This window comes from Galeopterus variegatus, unplaced genomic scaffold, assembly GCF_000696425.1.
Source record: "Galeopterus variegatus unplaced genomic scaffold, G_variegatus-3.0.2 Scaffold3820, whole genome shotgun sequence".
Taxonomy (NCBI): domain Eukaryota; kingdom Metazoa; phylum Chordata; class Mammalia; order Dermoptera; family Cynocephalidae; genus Galeopterus; species Galeopterus variegatus.
This window is the reverse complement of record NW_007729931.1, coordinates 158,020-175,934: the sequence shown is the minus strand read 5'-3', so window position 1 is coordinate 175,934 and position 17,915 is coordinate 158,020. Positions and strand designations below refer to the sequence as shown.

Here is a 17,915-nt window from a genome sequence, read left to right as displayed (position 1 = left end):
GCTGTGGGGAAAGTCTAAATATTATATTATTGGATCCATTCATCAACTCTGAACAGCAGATATTATCATTCACATTTTACAGACAGACACTGGAACTCAGAAACACTAAGTGCCTCTCAAAACCTGTAAATTGTGAAACAAACACTTGAACATGGGACTTCTGATTTCATGTCCAGAGTTCCTGTCATTCACCTCCTCTATGTAAATACACCCTATGCTTCTTTTAGAATATCCTCGAACAGAATCTGAATGGGAAAACAGCTTTGCCCTGAAGATGTTCCTCTTCCAGTTTGTCAATTTAAACAGTTCCATTTTCTATATTGCTTTCTTTTTGGGGAGGTAAGTCAACTTTATGTACATTATCATTGCAAAGTAAAAAGCACAGTCAACAGTTCCATTGACAATTAGTTAACAGACATGGCAACTTCTTGTCCCTGGCCTTGGAAGACTGTGCTAGTCAGTCTTCACATGTGTTCTTACTCAAATGACTTTGGACAGCCACTGCCAATTAAAGTTTGTATAAAAAAATAAAACCTACGTGCCATACTTGAGTTGAATTACAACTAACCAATCATCAGTAATGTTTTTTTTTTTTAAAAGAACAAAAGAATTTTCATGTAACTCTGAGTTACAATCTCTTGGTGTGGAAACCTTTTCTATCCATCATTTTAACTTTTTTTTTTCACCTTTGTTGCAAAATATGAAAAAGCAGCATATTAGACTATTGGTTCTGGTTTGCCATATGCTTAATACTCCATCCAGTACCATGGAAATATACTGAAGCTAGAAAGATTTCTAAGCAAACAATTCAGCATATTATTGCAATATTCATTAACTAGGTCAACAAGACATTAAAACTCTACATATGAAAGTGAAAAATGTCATGTAGTTGATTTGTCTTTACTTTCTCAACCCATTGGTATTGAATTCACAAATCACTTTTCTCTTTTTAAGTCAGGTACTTTAATGTTGTCTAAGCATAGCAAAAGTCAACTATTTGGGGACAGATTGCACCAGTAAACGTTATGTCTGCCCACGCATGCACTCATGGTGATCCATTAGTAGATTTTCTTCATCACCCCCACTTAAATGCTAATGAATTAAAATGTATTTTTACAGATTTGTAGGCCACCCAGGAAAGTACAATAAACTATTTGACCGGTGGAGACTGGAGGAAGTAAGTAACCTTGTGTGGTGGGTGCAGGGATGAGCATGGATATGGGCCAATGACTGTGGGAGGAGGGTTCTGGGGAGAGAAGGCAAAATTCAGGGAAGTCTAGACATATTGAAGACACATTTTTCGTAGAGAAGAGTTCTTTTGGGTTCAGAAAAGAAGCAACTACAACTTTCAAAACAGAGAACTAGCTGAGAGGTTAAACCGCAGGATTTTGACCTCAGCTCTTTTGATTTTTCTATTATACTCATTTCTTCCACTCACAAACTCCAGAAAATTTAGCTCCAGTAATTTTCCTGTTTTGGGAAATTATTATAATCTATTGCATAGATTTTCAGCCTTTTAAATATGTTAGGTTTCCTTTTAAGCAAGGAAACTTTAGTCCAAAAGAAATCTTCCTTGAAACACCAACATATAAATATATTAGGTATATCTGCCTGATACTCGTATTTCTTTATTGGTTTACAATATGTATGTCATATGGAAAAACAATGTGTAGGAGTAGTACGTTAAGTTACAGGGTAAGCATATGGTACTGTATATTTCATTCAGATTCAGAAATTGTTTTCCAAATGTCAACTCCTACCTGCAGTGTCTGAGCCTACGTCTTCACACTTTTCCAAGTGAAACATTTTAATTTTTACCAATCTAATACACAAAAAAGGTATCTCCTTTGGATTTTAGTTTCTTCTATTATATGTGAGATAGAGGATATTTTTCATATGTTTTTTGGACATTTTATATTTCTCTCTCTGTGTGNCTCACAAACTCCAGAAAATTTAGCTCCAGTAATTTTCCTGTTTTGGGAAATTATTATAATCCATTGCATAGATTTTCAGCCTTTTAAATATGTTAGGTTTCCTTTAAAGTAAGGAAACTTTAGTCCAAAAGAAATCTTCCTTGAAACACCAACATATAAATATATTAGGTATATCTGCCTGATACTCGTATTTCTTTATTGGTTTACAATATGTATGTCATATGGAAAAATAATGTGTAGGAGTAGTACGTTAAGTTACAGGGTAAGCATATGGTACTGTATATTTCATTCAGATTCAGAAATTGTTTTCCAAATGTCAGCTCCTACCTGCAGTGTCTGAGCCTACTTCTTCACACTTTTCCAAGTGAAACATTTTAATTTTTACCAATCTAATACACAAAAAAAGTATCTCCTTTGGATTTTAGTTTCTTTTATTATGTGTGAGATAGAGGATATTTTTCATATGTTTTTTGGACATTTTATATTTCTCTCTCTGTGTGTATGTATGCTATTTCTGTCCACTCTCAGTAGACTTTTTCTGTCTTATCAATTTATAAACTAATAAAATTAGGCTCTAATTTTTCAAATTTGATGTAGATTTTTTTTCCCATTTTGTTATGTATCTTTCAATTTGGTTTTGATACAATTTTTTATGAAAATGTATGGCATTATCTAACTGAAAGCAATCCTACTTTTGGGATTTGTGTCATGCCAATAGTAAAAAATGTTTCCTCACTTCTAGAAATTTTTTAAAAAATCACTTGTACTTTTTACTAATGTTATTTTGTAAAATACTGACATTTTTGACCAATTAAGAGTTTATTTTGATGTGAGGAGTAATAAAATGTTTTTCCCCAAGTGGAAGCCACACATTTAAGAAAAATGCATTTTTCACTCAGCAAAACAATATTCCAGATTTATCATATTCTACATCTCATAATTGTGTTTATTTCTGGACTCTGTTCTGTCTCATTGGTCAAAATGTCTATTTTTTAACTCAAAATTGTTTTAATTATTCGAATGTAAAATTCAGTGTTAAATATGGTGGCTAAGAAAAGATTCCCCCCAAAAATTGAGGGTAGAGGTATTTCCAGACTCTATGTATAAAGCCCCTCAAAACTTGGGTTATGGGAAAGTGCTCATTAATTTGTCTCCCCAGAGAATTCTAGAAATTGATGTACATAGATAAAGCCTAAAACTTAAAAACTTGTGCTTATGATCAGAAACCTGGGCTCAATTCTTTACCCTTAATTTGACCTGTCTGAATATCTGCTTCCTCATCCTAAATTGTTAATAGCAATATTCAGATTGCCAAGNCCAAAAATTGAGGGTAGAGGTATTTCCAGACTCTATGTATAAAGCCCCTCAAAACTTGGGTAATGGGAAAGTTCTCATTAATTTGTCTCCCCAGAGAATTCTAGAAATTGATTGATGTACATAGATAAAGCCTAAAACTTAAAAACATGTGCTTATGATCAGAAACCTGGGCTCAATTCTTTACCCTTAATTTAACCTGTCTGAATATCTGCTTCCTCATCCTAAATTGTTAATAGCAATATTCAGATTGCCAAGTTGCTTATAGATAAGATAAAATTTACATAACACAATTAGCACAGCCCCTGGACTGTAGTAGGAACTCAACAATTTATAAATTGTTGCTGATATTTATCAATGCTCTGTCTTCACAGCTACCTGGATATTATTCTATTGGCCAAAGCCAGAATAAGACCTTTCATAATCCTGGGGCTGCTTGGAAGTTCCAAAATCCAACTTATAGTTTTCCTTCATGGCCTAGAATTATGATTATATCTGCTAGAAGGCTGATTACCTACCCAGTTTGGTACCCAAGGCTCACTTTTTTCCAGGAGTGTTCAGCTGGAGTTAGCAAGGGGTAGAGTGGGGAACAGAGTGGTTTCAGCCAAGGGGAGCTGCATATTAATACTATTTTAGGGGCTGCAGCCACCAATAATTTTGTTTAATTGGTTATTCTTATTCTTAATTATGAAATTATTGGAAACCATGATTTATATTTTTGAAAGTCTCCAAAAAATAATTATAATAATTGTATCAGGAAAAATGTCTCATAACTATTTTAGGCATTTTCCTAATATATATGAGATATGTGGTGGCCATATTTCTTAACAAAGATCGTTTAAAAAAAAAATCACTGAAATGAATAATGTGGGTTTGTGATATACCCTAGAAATGCTAGAAATGTAGATATAAAAAGATACATAATGGGAGTTAAGAATCAACCTTCTGAATTTGTTTATACAAGAAACATTTATTGACACATATTTGTGTCAGGCCTCTGCTGGGCAATATGAAGGGTACAAATGAAGTTCTTTTCTCTCCTTTGAGGATGTTAATGAATCAACCTTCTGAATTTGTTTATACAAGAAACATTTATTGACACATATTTGTGTCAGTCCTCTGCTGGGCAATATGAAGGGTACAAATGAAGTTCTTTTCTCTCCTTTGAGGATGTTAATAGTCTTGAAAAATAGGCCTTAACTATGAAACATAACAAATAATTTGGTTTTGGAGTCTGACAGTCTACATTCTAATCCTACTCCACCCAGATGCACGATTTTAATATCTACAAATCTCAGATTCTTCTTTCATAAACTGGCGATAAGAATATCTATTTCAATAATATTGGTGATTGATGGATTAAACTGGACTCTGCATGTAAAAATGCCAGACACAATTACACAATTAATGGTAGTCATTATAAAGAAAAAAAGAGTTGTACAATTTGGTTTAGAACATTTATGAACTGGCTATACTGGATTTGTGAATCTCATACTATAGCTGTATAACATCTCACATAAATATTTTGTGTAAATTCAGTTGAAAAAGTTTTTAATAATAGCTAACACTTATTGAGTGCTTACTACATACTACAGCACATTTCAGCAATTGTTTCTAAGTGTTCTACATATGTTATGCATATAACCTATACAGCAACTCTGTTATTATACCCATCTAATGGATGAGGAAACAAAGCCATGAAGAAGTTAAATATTTTGCCTACAAATATACAAACATACTTATAAATGGATGAAGTTATAACTCAAATCTAAGCCCCATAACTTCAGTATCTGTGCTCTGAACACTGCTTTCTAGCCACCATTGGGATAGCATATAGACACAATCAAGAACATAATGGAAATTTACTTTGCTAAGTGATTGCTGTCTGTTTGCTGGTTTATCCATGCAAGTTGAATTTAAAGTTAACATATTAAAATAGGTGGAGAGAAAGAATGTGGATATTGGTGTCTGGTAGTCATGCCTGCCACTTAGCTGGGTCATCTACAAAGTGGGGATACCAACATCCCTGGGCCAGGTTCTTACAAGGAATAAATGAGAAAAATATGTGAAAGCACTCTGTCTTGGCTTGTCCGTGGTCATATGATTTTGAGTGGTGCAGTTAGAATAATACCTGGGTAGGGCCGGCCCCGTGGCGCACTCGGGAGAGTGCAGCAGCGCTCCCACCGCAGGATCGGATCCTATATTGGAATGGCCAGTGCGCTCACTGGCTGAGCGCAGTGCGGGTGACCCCAAGCCAACCAGTCACAAAAAGGACAAAAAAAAAAAAAAAAGAATAATACCTGGGTATTCCGCATAGTCCTCCATGCCCTTGTACATATTCTAAATATGGGCCGTTTTTTACCAAATGAATTTTACAGTATTGAAGGACTGTCTTTATCTCAAGGCCATCATTCTGTGAATGGGGCAGACTCACAAAAACTCCTGGATCCCTTTGTCTTTCCTCTTTCCTATAAACCACAAAATCATCAAAGCTCAATTTAAACAAAATTATAAATGGCCTGTCTTCCAGCCTCTCCATTTTGTGGAGCTTACCCTTTGAGGGAAATGGTCCAACCACATGGTACTATGATCATCTTCTTTTTCCCATCCCACATAATAATATGCTTGTGCTAAACCTGCACTTAAGGCAACAAACACATTTGGTAAATAGAATTTATTCTTAGCATGATGTAAAAGAGCAGTGGATTAGGATGTAGGGGACTAAGTCTTTCATTCTCACAGTGCCAATCAACATTGCATGACCTCGGGCAAGTCAATATGCCTGAGTCTCTATAAAAATGAAGAGCTTCAGCTTGCAGCTGTGATTTACGATCTGCCTCTGTAGCTTAGTAATTATTCTTCCTTAAACATTCCACTGAACCCATGTATTGGATATATGTGGTGGAGTTCAGGGGTTCCTAAATCCACCTTAGAAAGAAGGGACATGCTTGGATGGGAGAATTTAGACCTCTCCACACAGTAAGCACGCTCTCTAGCAAACCCACTCTGGCTCAGATTAAGTTCCTAAATCCACCTTAGAAAGAAGGGACATGCTTGGATGGAAGAATTTAGACCTCTCCACACAGTAAGCACGCTCTCTAGCAAACCCACTCTGGCTCAGATTAGGGAGTCTTAAGTTACTGAGCTGGAACAAGAACAGTGGGCTGTGTCCTAATTATTTGTTGCCTTTGAAGTCCTACTAGTATCTATTTGATAGACATAGAAACTGTGGATCAAAGCTACAGAGAAGACTATCATCATCATAAGCAGAACATGAACCCATTTCTAAAGAAACAAGCCCACGCTTCCCCACTCAAATGTCTGTAATGCAAAGTTTCTAAGCAAAACACATTGGTTGCAATTTTTATTGGAATCACATATTGTTTGTGTGGGTTTCTAATAGCAACTTATTGAAAATCTGAAAAAGCAGAGGAACACAGAGGGAAAATAATGGGATTGTACTGAGAAACTTCTGTGACATGCATTTATAACTTTAAAATACACTATAATATATGTAGACACTCCTGCTCAAGGAGAGGTAGAGGTTAGCCATCTCTCTAGCATTTTGAGAGTGGGCTAATCTTAGTGGCTCACTTCTAAAGAACAGAAGAAAGAAAAAAATGAGTGATATTCCAGTGGAAAAACCTGGAAAACACTACATTAACCAAGAAATGAAGGTTAACACCACCAGTGATGTCATGTGCTTATCATGTAGCCCTGATACAGTATGGTGAAAATGGCTTTTCATTTCTGTAATTTGCCTCCCCAGAACATATAACTCTAGGGTAACCACAAAAAGAAAAAATCAGACAAACCCAGATTAGGGGACATCCCACAGGATACCTATCCAGTAGTCCTCAAAACTGTCAAGATTGTGAGAAATTGTACAGATCAGAGGAGATTGGAGAGACATGAAAAATAAAAATGCAATGGGGTATGCTGATTTGACTCTGGAGCAGAAAGAGGAAAACTGGTGGAAATCCAAATATATTGTAGATTATAGTTCATTGCAATGTGCTAATGTCGGTTTCTTAGCTTTAAAAAATATGCCATGGTAATGTAAAAAGCCATGGCTGGGATTGGGTGAGAAGTGTATGGGAACTCTCTTTACTATCTTTTCAAATTTTCTACAAGTCAAAATTATTGTGAGATTAAAAACGTTATTAAAAAACAATAAATTATAAACATTATGCCACAGAATTATTTTTCTGTTACCTCATTGTTATATTTAAATTTGGGTTGTCTACCTTTTTCTTATTAATTTGTAGAAATTTGTTGTACAAGGGGTCTTCAAAAAGTTCATGGAAAGATTCATGTTATCTTTTTTTTTTTTTTTTAAAGATGACTGGTACAGGGATCTTAACCCTTGACCTGGTGTTATCAGCACCACACTCTCCCAAGTGAGCCATGGGCCGGCCCCATGTTATCTTTCAATTCTACTTTTCCATGAACTTTTTGAAGTACCCTCATATAGTATTTATTACACAGCATTTATTAAATGTCATCATGCCTAACATAGACCTTGGCAGCTAAGTGCTCTTTAAGTTAACTTATTGTTATTGCTGTTATAATTTTGATCAATATTACATTATAATTACTGGAAATTTTCCCATGAAGGTTGACAGACATGCTATTTCTTTCTTGTTTTGCTTTTTTTTATGCATGAGATAATATGGCCTGGTTTTAGAATTTACTGTATACTTTTAAAATTGGATGTTTAAGCGAGCTGGAAAAAAAGAGCAAGATCATCATTGCTCTTATTGTTTTGTTTCAGTGTCATCCTAGTGGCTGTTTGATAGACCTCTGTCTCCAGATGAGTGTTATCATGTTTTTGAAGCAAATATGGAACAACTTTATGGAACTGGGATACCCGTGAGCATGTTATTTTTAAACTTGCTTTATAAATAATTATGAAGAAGAAAGGCAGAGGTAGCATGAATCGTGCTTAGGGAGTTGAGCTTGATAATCAAACAAACAAGGGTTCAGGTATGTAAGTTAATAAACCTTCAGAACCTGTTTTCACATCCCTAAGAAGGGATCAACAGTTAGACCTACCACAGCAACAGCTATAAAGATTGAAGGAAATAACAGGTGTAGAGTTAACTTGTTCAACACATTAAGATACTTGTTGCTATTTTTAAAACATTATTGACAATGTAGGTTCTTGAGGATAAAAGCAGCTTACTGGTTTCTTTTGGCTACCAGCAGACCAAGGTTGCTGTTGCTGTCTAACAAACAGAACCTTAGTTCTTCCCAAAAGAATAAAATAAAGATAAAATCCTGGAAGGGAGGTTTAGGACACTTTGTTACAATTCCCCCCTACTCCACCAAATAATGATAATAATAATTAGAACAAGATTGATTGTGATAACATCAAAACAATAGCATTCTATTTTTGTCCTATTAGATAAGCTTTAACTGTCTGTGAAATGATGACAGAGATGCTGAATACCCACTTTTACATGTATTAAAATATATTTTTCTTCAAAATACAGTGACATATGGGGTATTTAAAACAATGTGGTATTGGAGCTTTGGGGCCTAACCAACCAAAGGTTAAAAACATGACTATTTTTTGAGCAATTTCCTGATTATTTAAGGAAGAAATGGCTAGTTGGTTGATGATATAAATAGCTTAGGCTTAGTCATCAAATTATACTCTCTTTATTTGTTAGACCACAAATTTTATTAGTACATTTCTGAACAGTGGACTGTCTGTGAAGCATTATGCTGAATTACAGGCAGTTTTAGTGATGGGCTGTGGGATTACCCAGATCTGGTTCATATTTCTTCTCTGTTCCTTGCTAATTTTGCTTAAAATTTACTTGACCTCTTTTTTTCATTTGTAAAATAGGGGATTTATGAAGATTAAATGAGATGACCCAGTGGTTTTCAAATCTTCATCATAAATGACAGAACCTTTTTGTGGAGAGATTTTTAATACAGATTCTCAGTATTGGAACAGATTAAAGCAAATCCCTTCTAAATGAGGAGGAAATAGGAAATGGAAGAGTAAAGAGCCCAGTGCACTTGTTCTATCCCTTCCGATCCTTGGCTCACTTCTTTGAAACACAGGGTTTGGGAAACATTATTTGAACGTTCCTGAGTAGATTAGGTGTCAAGGGTTTTAACACAGCATGGGACATGCTGTGAGTACTTCATAAGCACCATCAAGATGTATAGTAGTCATTGAAGTGTTAATAATAATTCTTTTTGTTGTCATTCTCCATGCACTATATATATGCCAGGCACTTCAGATGGAACATGGCTTGCCCAGCTGGTCAGCCTGGATTACATATATCAAATCCTCAGGACACCATGGCAAGGAACGTCCTGTTGGTGTTTTTCCAACAACTAGGCAAAGGCCTGTTGAAAAAAATTTAGCAGGAGTAGACTAGCCATTAAAGCAATGCTTTTCAAACTTCTAAACCACTATTCTCTTTTAAGTAAAACTTAAACAATCAGCCTTGCCTCAGTTCCAACCTCCAGCCTCTGTTTCCTCTTCATGAGGCTCCAGAGGCAACCTCCATGGGACACATATCGAAGCACTGCCTGATGTTTTGGTCTAGCTATGTTTGCCCTTCCTGAAGCTCCAGGTCCATGATTAATTAAAATCAAGAATTGGGTTCTGTTCACTAAGTCCTGTGAGATTCACCTCAGCCTAAAGGTAATTTTCGTCGAACTCTTAAATAATTCATTACCCAGAAGACCATAATATATGCATACCAGGATATTTCTGAGTCACGTAATTTCAAGACTGATCCTGGGCTAGGGAGAGGGTATTGTTACTTCCTTTCTAAGTCTGAGAAAAGGATTTATGGACACATGTCGTCTGCCTGCAATTAGTGTACACTTTATGTACAGAATGTAATTGGTAATACTCAAACTCTTCATTTTTATAAACTCAGACAGGTGAAGTGACTTGCTAAAAATCACACAGCTAATGTGTTGCAGGGCAGGTACTAGAATCTAGGTCTCTTGAAACCCTATCTAGAGCTCAGTTATTTTATGAGAAACATTCTTTTATTTTCTTTCAGAAAACACAGCCCAGAGTGTTTAGGGTTATGAGAAATGAAGGGGGCTCAGACCTAATCACAACAGGCAACATAGGAGTTTTAGTATTTAAATAGGGAGGGGTGAGGGAAGGAATCAGAAATGGATGTTTGTCTAATCAGTAGCAAGGAGCATAGTAGCATACAGAGAATGAATTGTCAGGTAAATATGTAAATGTTTACAGAGTCTAGGAGAGTTCTGGAAGACTGGTTCCTATTCTCCCATTATAATTTTTTTTTTTTAACTTTTAAACTTTTGAAACTTTCAAAGTTTTTAAAACTTTTTAAAAAGTTGAGACCATCAAATATTTGTAATTCCCAGGAATGCTTAGAGTAGCCCAAGGTTAGTTGGTGTTTCTAATTTCTTAACACACATAAATTGTTTACCAGATGCTTGAATAAGAGCTCAAAAGTCCTTGTTCTGCTCTGTGATGTAGGTTGATCCAGAACTGGTGGTCACGACATAAAATCAAGCGTGGAGTACAAGATGCTTCCATACCTCAGTGGGAAAATGATTGGAATCTGCAGCCCATGAACCTTCATGGACTGATGGATGAATACTTAGAAATGGGTAAGGAAAGATCCTTCTGCAGGACTATTTGGCCTTCTTGATATTGTTTTCTCATTTCACATAGGCTTTGGTTCCAGAGAGAAAACCATCTCTCTCCTTTCCAACTTCAGGCACCTTAAAACATACCTGCACCTTTATCTCAACAGAACTATAGGTGTTAAGCAGTACCCTTGGAAACCACACACATTTTATCCTCTAAGAGCCATAACATTTGACAAAAATAAAGGTTTTTATCACAGTGAAGCACCTAGTCTTGGAGCAAATATTTTCAAGAAACAAAATAAAACTGAATCAATTTCTCCATTAAGAAATGTACCATCCCACCCAAATAACACAGTAATTATTTTTCACAGTAAATCTTTACACAGACCCAGTGTGAGTCTTAGCTTCTGTGAAAATCTTACTTCTATTAAGACAAAAAGATTCCCATTTAGACGGGTAGAATCACTGGGTGTTACCTTGACATTTGCTTTTCTCTGGACCTCAGTTGTCTCATTTATATATTAAACAAAAATTTTAAAAGAAATAAAAAAAGATTAGGTCTTTTGGGTCCCTTCCAGAGCCAAGCTTTTTCCTGCAAGGCCTCTTTGCCACTGCCTCCTCCCCCACTCCCTCTGTTCCTTCTTGTCCTAAATAAAAAAAGATTAGGTCTTTTGGGTCCCTTCCAGAGCCAAGCGTTTTCCTGCAAGGCCTCTTTGCCACTGCCTCCTCCCCCACTCCCTCTGTTCCTTCTTGTCCTCCACTTCCTCCTCCCCCTTTTCTTCATGCTGCATTATACATACAGAGGTAGAAAGCACATAGACTTAAAATCCATTCCGATCTGAGTCTGAATGCAAATTTTAACATTTTCCAGCTATCTGCCCTTTAGCAAGTTACTTAACACAAATGAGCTAAAGTCTTCTCAACTGTAGAATGGGATAAGCATATTTACTTTGTAGGGATATTGAATAGATTAAAAGCAATTTATGTAAAACACCTAATTTGGCACAAAGGAGACACTCAATAAATGATACCATTTATCTCACTAATTTTCTAATGCTCTCCTATTACAGTTTTACAATTTGGTTTTACCACCATCTTTGTTGCGGCTTTTCCTCTGGCCCCTCTTTTGGCTTTATTAAACAATATCATTGAAATCAGGCTGGATGCATACAAATTTGTCACCCAGTGGCGGAGGCCTCTGCCAGCCCGAGCAACTGACATAGGTAAGTTTCAGAAATTAATTGGTTTTTGCATTGCTAATGCCATTGGGTGTGCTATGGTTTGAATATGTCCCCCAAAATTCATATGTTGAAACTTCTTTGCCAATGTGATAGTATTAAGAGGTGTGGCCTTTAAGAGGTGATTAAGTCATGAGGGCAGATCCCACATTGATGAGATTAGGGCCCTTCTAAAAGGACTTGTGAGAATGGGCTTATTCTCTTCTGCTCTTCTGCCATGTGAACACACTTTGCCCCCATTTTGCCCTTCTGCCCTCTGCCATATGAGGAAACAGCATTTGCCCATTCCAGAGGACTTAGCAACAGGGCACTATCTTAGAATCAGGGAAAAGGTCTCTCACCAGGGGCTGAACCTGCTGGCACCTTGATCTTGAATTTTGTAGCCTCCAGAATAGTGAGAAATAAATTTCAGTTCTTTATAAATTACCCAGTCTTGGGTATTTTGTTATAGCAGCACACACAGACTGAGACAATATGGCTTGATTTTACTTAGAACCATGTGGGCATCTATTATGAGGGCTCTCCTCCAACAACAAAACTTAACGGTTTTAGTTAACAAAAGAATGAAGTTAGCACTAACTAGTTGAGAGTACATTCATGTTAAACATGCTATTTCATAAACTTGTTTGTAACTAAGAAAGACCTTTTCATGTTAATAAACATATCTATGCCTCATTCTGTATAATTGCTGCACAGATTTCTATTATATTTATATGACAGTTTGTAAAAACGTACTCTAACTAGAGATGTTTAGATTGCTTCAGTACCTTGCTATTATAAACAAAATGGAGGTGAGCCTTTTCATACATACTTTGTCTAATTATTTATTTAAAATAAATTCTTAGAGTGGAATGCCTGTTCCAAGAGCTCGTATATTTAAAATTTGACACATAACTTGTCAGCATGTCCTCTAGAAGTGTAGTGCTTATTCATACTCCCAGGACAAGTGCATGAGTGTACATTTCTGCATTTCCTCAACAACTCTAGGTGTAATATGTTAGTGTTATTATTATTATTATTATTGATGTTTTTATTGTTCTATCCTTGACAATCTGAGAAGGAAAAAAATGATACCTTCTTATATTTACATTCATTTTTATAACTACAAGATTATATATTTGTATTTCTTTTTTGCAAATTGTGTTCATGCCCTTCGGTCATTACAACTTATTTGGTAATCTCTGTCTCCGTATTGGTAATATTAACCTTGATGTATATGTTGCAAACATTTTTCAAATAGTGGTTTTTAATTTATTCATTTTATCATGAATAAGGTTTTAATTCCTTTCTATTATTCTTTGTGGCATTCTTAGAAAATCCCTTTAGCTTTCATGATTTTTTTACCCCTCGTCTTCATTGTTTTGTCTTTTAGATGTGTCTGTGTTATTCTGTTTTTGTGTATTTGTTTGTTTGTTGTTTGTTGTCATTTTATGATTTTGTTTGAATTGTTAATCCATCTGAAATTTCTTGTTGATGAATTTGAGATCCAACCTTTTTCCCCAAAACCATTTATTAAGTAATCCAATTTTTAAAATGGATTTGAATCCTCTCTGTTATCTTGTGCTCAATTCTATATAAACTTAAATATATTTCTAGAATCCATTTGTCCTATTGATCAAATCTACTTATAATGCATACTGCTTTAATAAATTGTAGTTTTGAAATAGAAAATCCAAGTATGTTGGAAGGCATTTCACACTTTTCCTTCTCTTTGGGGGGGAATTTTCTAGCTAATACTGCAAGGTTACCTTTTTATTTAATTTTGCCCATTTATGGGCCGGCCCGGTGGCTCACTCGGGAGAGTGCGGTGCTGATGGCACCAAGGCCCCGGGTTCGGATCCCATATAGGGATGGCCGGTTCGCTCACTGGCTGGGCATGGTGCTGACAACACCAAGTCGGGTGTTAGGATCCCCTTACCGGTCATTTTTTTAAAAAAAAGAAAAAAAAAATTTTGCCCATTTATATATTCCAAAACCACCAAAGTCTGTTTAAAGTATACTAATCTGTAGAGACTGAATACTATGTAATGTGAGTTCTCATTTTTTGAGGCAACTAAAATCGCTGCTGACCTCTAATTTTGGTATATTTATTGATTTCATTATTAAAATAATATAAGTACATTAAAGAAAATCTAGAAAAATAAACCAAAGAACAAAAAATTTTTCCTATTCCAGCTTTAGCTTTTATTTTACCTTCCAATAGATAATTATTTTTTAAAACTTTACTGGATTTTACTTTGCTCAAGCCATACAACGCAAATGTATATAAATATTTAAAACACACACACACACACACAGTTAATAATTCTTTCCCTCTTTACTTTTTCTTTCTACCTCAGGAAATCAATTTTATCAAGTGGGCATGTACCCTTTGTCAATGTTTTTCTTGCTCATACAAACATACAGAAAGATATTTCTGCACGTATGTAGCATACCGCATTGTTTTTTCTTCATGGACATCCTCCGGCTTAAAATATATTAGTCTAATTTATTTTGAATAGTAATATTCATTATATGGATGTGCCATAAATTTTATGTTCATTTACTTATTTTATTTCCCCACTACAAGCAGGAATAAATATACATAAATATAGGTATACATATAAATATAGACTTAGATATTATATACATTATATATCACACCTCCAGATATGTGTATGTGTGTTGTGTACAATGTATCTGTAGTATAGATTCCAATAAGTAGGCTTACTGAATTAAAATATATGCATATTTTAACTTTAAAAGATATTAGATTAATTACCAAAAATGTTGGAACAAATCATACTTCCAACAACAATGTAAAAAAGTTTGCTTCCACAATCCTTACATAGTACTAGATGTTATAAGACTTTCAAATCTTTGACAATCTGTGGGATAAAAAGAAAGTCTTATTTTTTGAAGGGCACTTCTCTCAATACTAGTGATTGAAACTTTTAAATATATTTATTGGTTATTTTCATTTCCATAGCAAATTGTTCATTTTTATTCTCTGTCCATTTTTTTCTTGAGTTGTTTATCTTACTAAAATTTTAGGATTATTTTGTATATTAGATATATTACTTTTTATTTTTTTAAATTAAATATTTTCTCCCAGAGTGTTTTCTTGTGACTTTTGTAAAAATAAATGTTTAATTTTGATGTTCTCAATTATTTTTATGAATTCTGATTTCTTCTCTTATGATCTCCCCTATCAGGTAAACTTTACCATCTATTTTTTTTTTTTTTTGCTTTAATCACAACTCAAAGTAGCCACATTACAAAGATTTTGAAAAACAAAGTGGCAAAAAAGAAAGTTGTCATGCTATCCAATCACCTTTAGAAGTTCGGAGTATTTTTTTCCCAGACTATTTTTTTCTCATCAATATTTTTAAAGCTAAGTTTAATTCTCCTTGAAACATCAACTTTGACTATAGCCAATACTGTATTGATCCTATATACAACGTCAAAAGCTTCTTTTTGTCTTTATATGATGCCAGATTGACCTCCTAAGAGTAACCAGTAATTTACAGGTCTTGATACCAAACTAGTTTGACTTTTTTGTAATTTTGCTTTAAAAAGATACTTGACAAAAATAAAAGCAAAATCCATAGTGAATGCAGACGTTTTAGAGTGTGTATGACCACATAGAACTTGAAATTTTTTATTTGTTGTTTTTAATGCCTGAAAAAGTTGTATCCATTAGGCTTTGAAAGATCTTGGACACCTGTGCATCATCTCATCATTGCAGACATGAGCCAGGTCCGAATGACATTTCAATTTTCAAATCTTTCTAGATGGGGTCTATTTTCCCTTTGTGGAGAAGTGTATTCAATAGTTATAATATGTGGAATGAGATACCATATTAAATAAGTAAATAATGGGCAGAGCTGGGGTTCCAACATACATAAAACTTTATTTTCAATGTAGGATTGACTAGAAGGTTTTTATTTTTCATTTTTATTCATTATCTTTAATCTTTCTTCTACCAGGTATCTGGCTTGGAATTCTTGAAGGAATTGGTATATTATCTGTGATCACCAATGCGTTTGTAATTGCTATTACATCTGATTACATCCCACGTTTTGTCTATGAATACAGATACGGTCCCTGTGCAAATAGTGCAGAACACAGTGACAAGTAAGGTTGAAATTTACATTTTTTCCTAATATATTTTGTGTTTGTCATTAAAATGGGAACTTATCAGGAAGTTCTGTTCTGTGACCATTAAGGGTAAAATTTTTGATCCTTGCAATTACAATATGTTTATTGGATAAAATCAAGGAAGATAAAAAGAGCAACTGTGCTTTTTATAGCAAATGATTTTAGAGTTTCTTTATGTTTTATTTGGAAATAAATCACTGGTATCAAAATGTTAAAAACATTATAATGTATTTAGAAGTCAAATTCTAGAACTGGAAGAGACCTTGGAAACCAGCTAATGCAATCTTCTTACTATATAGATGGGGAAATTGAAACCCACTCTGGTTAATCAAATTGCTGAAGGGAACAAAGGTAGATTGTGGGGAAATACAGAACATGAAAGAACTCTTGGCTATGTGACTAGAGTCTCTCAAAAGGAATTTACAACCAAGGGTTTTAAGGGTGCAGAAAATTTTGCTTTAGACCTGTCTCCCATGAATTTTCTGTTAAAATTTAAATCCACACTTTAGAACAAGATTTCTCAGCCTCTGCACTATTGATATTTTAGACCATATAATTCTATTTTTGAGGGGGGAAGGGGGGTGTCTTGTGCAGTGTAGGATGTTTAGCAGCATCCTTGGCCTTTACCCAGTAGATACTAATAGCAGCCTTCCTATTCCCCAACTTGTGACAGCCAAAAGTATCTCTAGACAGTGCAGAGTTCCCCCAGAGGACAAAATCACCTAGTATAGAACTACTGCTTTAGGTGATATGGGTCTTTTCACATCTTTTTTTTTATTGAAAGAAGATACTAGGGAAGAATGCAAGAGAGTACTGGATTTGGAAGACAGAGAGGAACTGGAGCCACTTAAGAAAGAACTGTAGCTGGATATCAGCCCTAGGTGTGGAAGCAGTAATGGGAGATGCAGTAGCGATAGGAGAAGCTGCTTCTCCTTCCTTCAGGAGCAGCTTTGCACATGCGGCTGATCTGCATGCAGGACATGTACCACAACAGGAAGCACCCTGGAGGAGGATCAAATCAACTCTGCTGACGAACTGATGTTTTCTCAGAACACTGAATTACCTTTGGGGACATAAATGTCTCCATTTTTCAAAGAGTAGTAATAAAGGCATGGGTATTATTTCATTTTATACTTTATATTTTGGAGTCTTGTCAAGGGATTTTAACTTGGAGTCAGACTCCTTATGTTCAGGTTCTCACTTTGCCTTCTACTGAAAGGCATATCATCAATCTAAACCTAGCTGATTCATAGCAAAAAGTGTTCTTAGGTCTTATGATTGAAAAATAGTGTCTGAGATAACAAACTGCAAAACACTGTGTAAATAAGGTGGTTTTAGTATTAACAGTGAAAAACTCAAAAGGTCTCTTTTCTTAATCCAAAATGGTCTAAAAGCAGATTCATTTATTTATGTTTTTATTGTATAGATATATGACGTAAGTTTGCTGATTTAAGCATTTTTAAACATATAGTTGTGTGGAATTAATTACATTAACAATGCTGTGTGACCACCACCTCTATCTATTTCCAAAACTTTTTCATCATCCTAAATGTAAAGTCTGTGCCCATTAAGCAATAATTTCTCATTAGTCCTCCTTCCCAGTTTCTGGTAACCTCTGATCTACTTCTGTTTCTGAAATTTGCTTTTTCCTTTCAATATTTTTTTCTTAATTGAACCAAAATAA

General features: G+C 34.9%; 1 protein-coding gene across 1 annotated transcript in view; it reads left to right on the top strand.

The window, feature by feature from the left end:
- Positions 1 to 17,915, top strand: part of LOC103601656 (anoctamin-3) — a gene marked incomplete at its 5' end in the record, with an annotated part of 67,968 nt that overhangs the window by 38,906 nt on the left and 11,147 nt on the right. The window contains 6 exons of the mRNA XM_008586077.1: positions 228 to 339; positions 1,120 to 1,177; positions 8,023 to 8,120; positions 10,738 to 10,871; positions 11,924 to 12,076; positions 16,060 to 16,207. Coding sequence (XP_008584299.1) covers positions 228 to 339; positions 1,120 to 1,177; positions 8,023 to 8,120; positions 10,738 to 10,871; positions 11,924 to 12,076; positions 16,060 to 16,207 — 703 coding nt within the window. The remainder of the gene's footprint in view (positions 1 to 227; positions 340 to 1,119; positions 1,178 to 8,022; positions 8,121 to 10,737; positions 10,872 to 11,923; positions 12,077 to 16,059; positions 16,208 to 17,915) is intronic.